Source organism: Clupea harengus, chromosome 8 (genome assembly GCF_900700415.2).
Source record: "Clupea harengus chromosome 8, Ch_v2.0.2, whole genome shotgun sequence".
Classification (NCBI taxonomy): domain Eukaryota; kingdom Metazoa; phylum Chordata; class Actinopteri; order Clupeiformes; family Clupeidae; genus Clupea; species Clupea harengus.
This window is the reverse complement of record NC_045159.1, coordinates 2,231,591-2,234,090: the sequence shown is the minus strand read 5'-3', so window position 1 is coordinate 2,234,090 and position 2,500 is coordinate 2,231,591. Positions and strand designations below refer to the sequence as shown.

The following is a 2,500-nucleotide window of genomic DNA, read 5'->3' as shown; positions in this document are numbered from 1 at the left end:
CCGACACACTGTCCAGCATTATTCACAGCGGAGCCAGCCAGGGCCACTGCCCAAGCATACATTTACATACCATTACCCGCATGCAGGGAGCACGCTGCCAGCCAACACACACTAAAGGGATGAGGGGAAGACAGGAGGGGGGAGATTTGGGAAAGGGTTTACCACAGCTTCTTAATCCGGTCAGCGTGTCACCAGAACAGACTTTATATGCATGTCCAGATATCGGCTCATTCTGGAGCACATCATGTCCTGATGTGGCAGTGGCTCCTGTTATTGTCTAAAACTAGCGAAGTGTCTAGCTAAAAGCCAACAGACTTGAAAACACCCAACACCTTGCAGACACCAACAACGGCACTGATACTGATAAAAGCTAATAAAAGCTACCCTAGCATGCTAACCGCTGTGTTTTGGCCATATTTTTAGCGATATCAGTGTTCTTCCATTTTTCTCAGGGTATTAGGCCCAGATCACGAAACTGCCAGTAGGGTAGTGGGAACAACAGGTGTGTTTATCTGTCCTTTACGCCGTCAAAATGAATTTGAGGATGTCATAAAAAGCTAGCTACCTATCTAGGGTTAAAAAAAATAAAAAACCTGCATAATGTGCCTTTAAGTGTCCCTGCATGTGTGATGGTATGGCGGCATTAAGAGCTCCCTTCACGTAGACCGTCTCAGGGGAGGGATGAGAGTTTCACGGGTGATGGATGCAACCTCCATTATAGCCCCTCACCTGCGAGCCCCAGTCCCACACTCTCACAGCCCTTTATGATCCCAGAGCTCCTCATAAAATATGTACCCGTCTGTCCAAAAATATTATATTTGCGTCGCCGGCGAGGGAGCACTCACGGTTCGCTGAAAGCGCCCAGAACGGAGTCTATTTATTTTGCTGCTGCCGATGTCAGCTTGTTTGCAGGCATTCGGGCGTGTGTTGCCGTTGAGGTATTACTGTCGGAGTGCGGTGCTCCCGTTTTTGTTTTTTTTCCCTCAAACGGCAGCCGTCCTCCGATTACAACTTCATTAACACCCCGGTTCCAAACTGCTGCTCTTGGATTCTCTCCCAGAAAGAGAGGCGCATCAGTAAAGATGGCTTCTCCTCTCCTGGGGAAATGCCTCACCACTGTGCGAGCTCCGAGAAAGACATCTTCCTTACGGCTCTCCCAGCAGCCCCATAACTCACGTCCAATGTACACATTACCAATACTATTGAAATAACAAATCACACTTCTAATGGCTGTACAAATGTTTTACAGACATAGGGTAAAGCGGTATACCCACTCACAGAAATTAAGCCTTTGATTTTTGTCTCCGAACTCCGAACAATAAAAGACAAGTTGTCTTTCATTAGAGCAAGCTGACAGCCAGCTTTCACTGCATAACTGCAGGACTTGATTATACAGTCAGCTTGGAACGAGTGTCCGCTGCGGTCTGCAAGCTCTGCATTCATTGCCCAGCCTCTACTGTGCCCTGACAAAATGGCAACACTGTTTAAATGCAGTGTTCTGAAAGCCTCACACGTCTGCTGATGTTATCTCTTGGTGTGTCGACGGCTTTGGCTTGGAGTTTGATTCTCTGAATTAAAAAAATACATGCACAGATTGCTTGCTCAAGGCGGAAAGTTGAGCCTTTTCACTCTTGTCTCATAATGAGATGTTTGTTTATCTAAATGTTTCTTGTTGTGCTTACTCCCCGGTGGCCGAAATGCGCTGATGCATAAGACTACGCTGCGGTACGCAAGGTTTGTGCTGAGGTGTGTCTCTATCTCTCTCTCCCTCCCTTTCTCTCTCTCTCCCTCTCTCTCTCTCTCTCTCCCTCCCTCAGGTACTACCTGAAGAACAACATGGAGACGGAGACGCTGTGCTCAGACGAGGATGCGCAGGAGCTGCTGCGCGAGAGCCAGATCAGCCTGCTGCAGCTGAGCACCGTGGAGCTGGCCGCCCAGCTCTCCATGCGCGACTTCGACCTCTTCCGCAACATCGAGTCCACCGAGTACGTGGAGGACCTCTTCAAGCTGGTGGGCCACTCCAGAGGCAGTCGCGTCCCTAGTGGCGGCGGCGGTGGCAGTGGCGGTGGCAGTGGCAGCCACCTCAAGCAGTTCGAGGAGATCATCAACCAGGAGACGTTCTGGGTGGCCACGGAAATCCTGCGTGAGCCCAACGCCATGAAGCGCATGAAGACCATCAAGCTCTTCATCAAGATCGCCCTGCACTGCCGCGAGTGCAAGAACTTCAACTCCATGTTCGCCATCATCAGGTACGCCCACGTCTGCTGCGCTGCGCTCTTCAGTTACCCATGGTGCTCTTGGCCCTGTGCCCCGCGTCATCACTGTGCCGTTAGTCTCATGATGCTAATTTGCGCTGGGGTTGCTGCTGCTCTGCTCTGCTCTGTGGGTCCTTTTCATAATGAATGAGCGCATCTCGGCTGGAATTGATTGTTTGTGTTTTTGCTGGATGGTTTTCTTAGCCGCTGCCATCCTAAATCAATACCTCTATTGTACGGTCGTT

General features: G+C 50.2%; 1 protein-coding gene across 10 annotated transcripts in view; it reads left to right on the top strand.

Moving 5' to 3' along the window:
- rapgef6 (Rap guanine nucleotide exchange factor (GEF) 6) overlaps window positions 1–2,500 on the top strand; it is a 75,755-nt gene that overhangs the window by 58,453 nt on the left and 14,802 nt on the right. For all 10 annotated transcript variants that reach the window (XM_031571460.2, XM_031571456.2, XM_031571454.2 and 7 more), the window contains one exon: window positions 1,818–2,249. In XM_031571460.2, coding sequence (XP_031427320.1) covers window positions 1,818–2,249 — 432 coding nt within the window. The remainder of the gene's footprint in view (window positions 1–1,817; window positions 2,250–2,500) is intronic.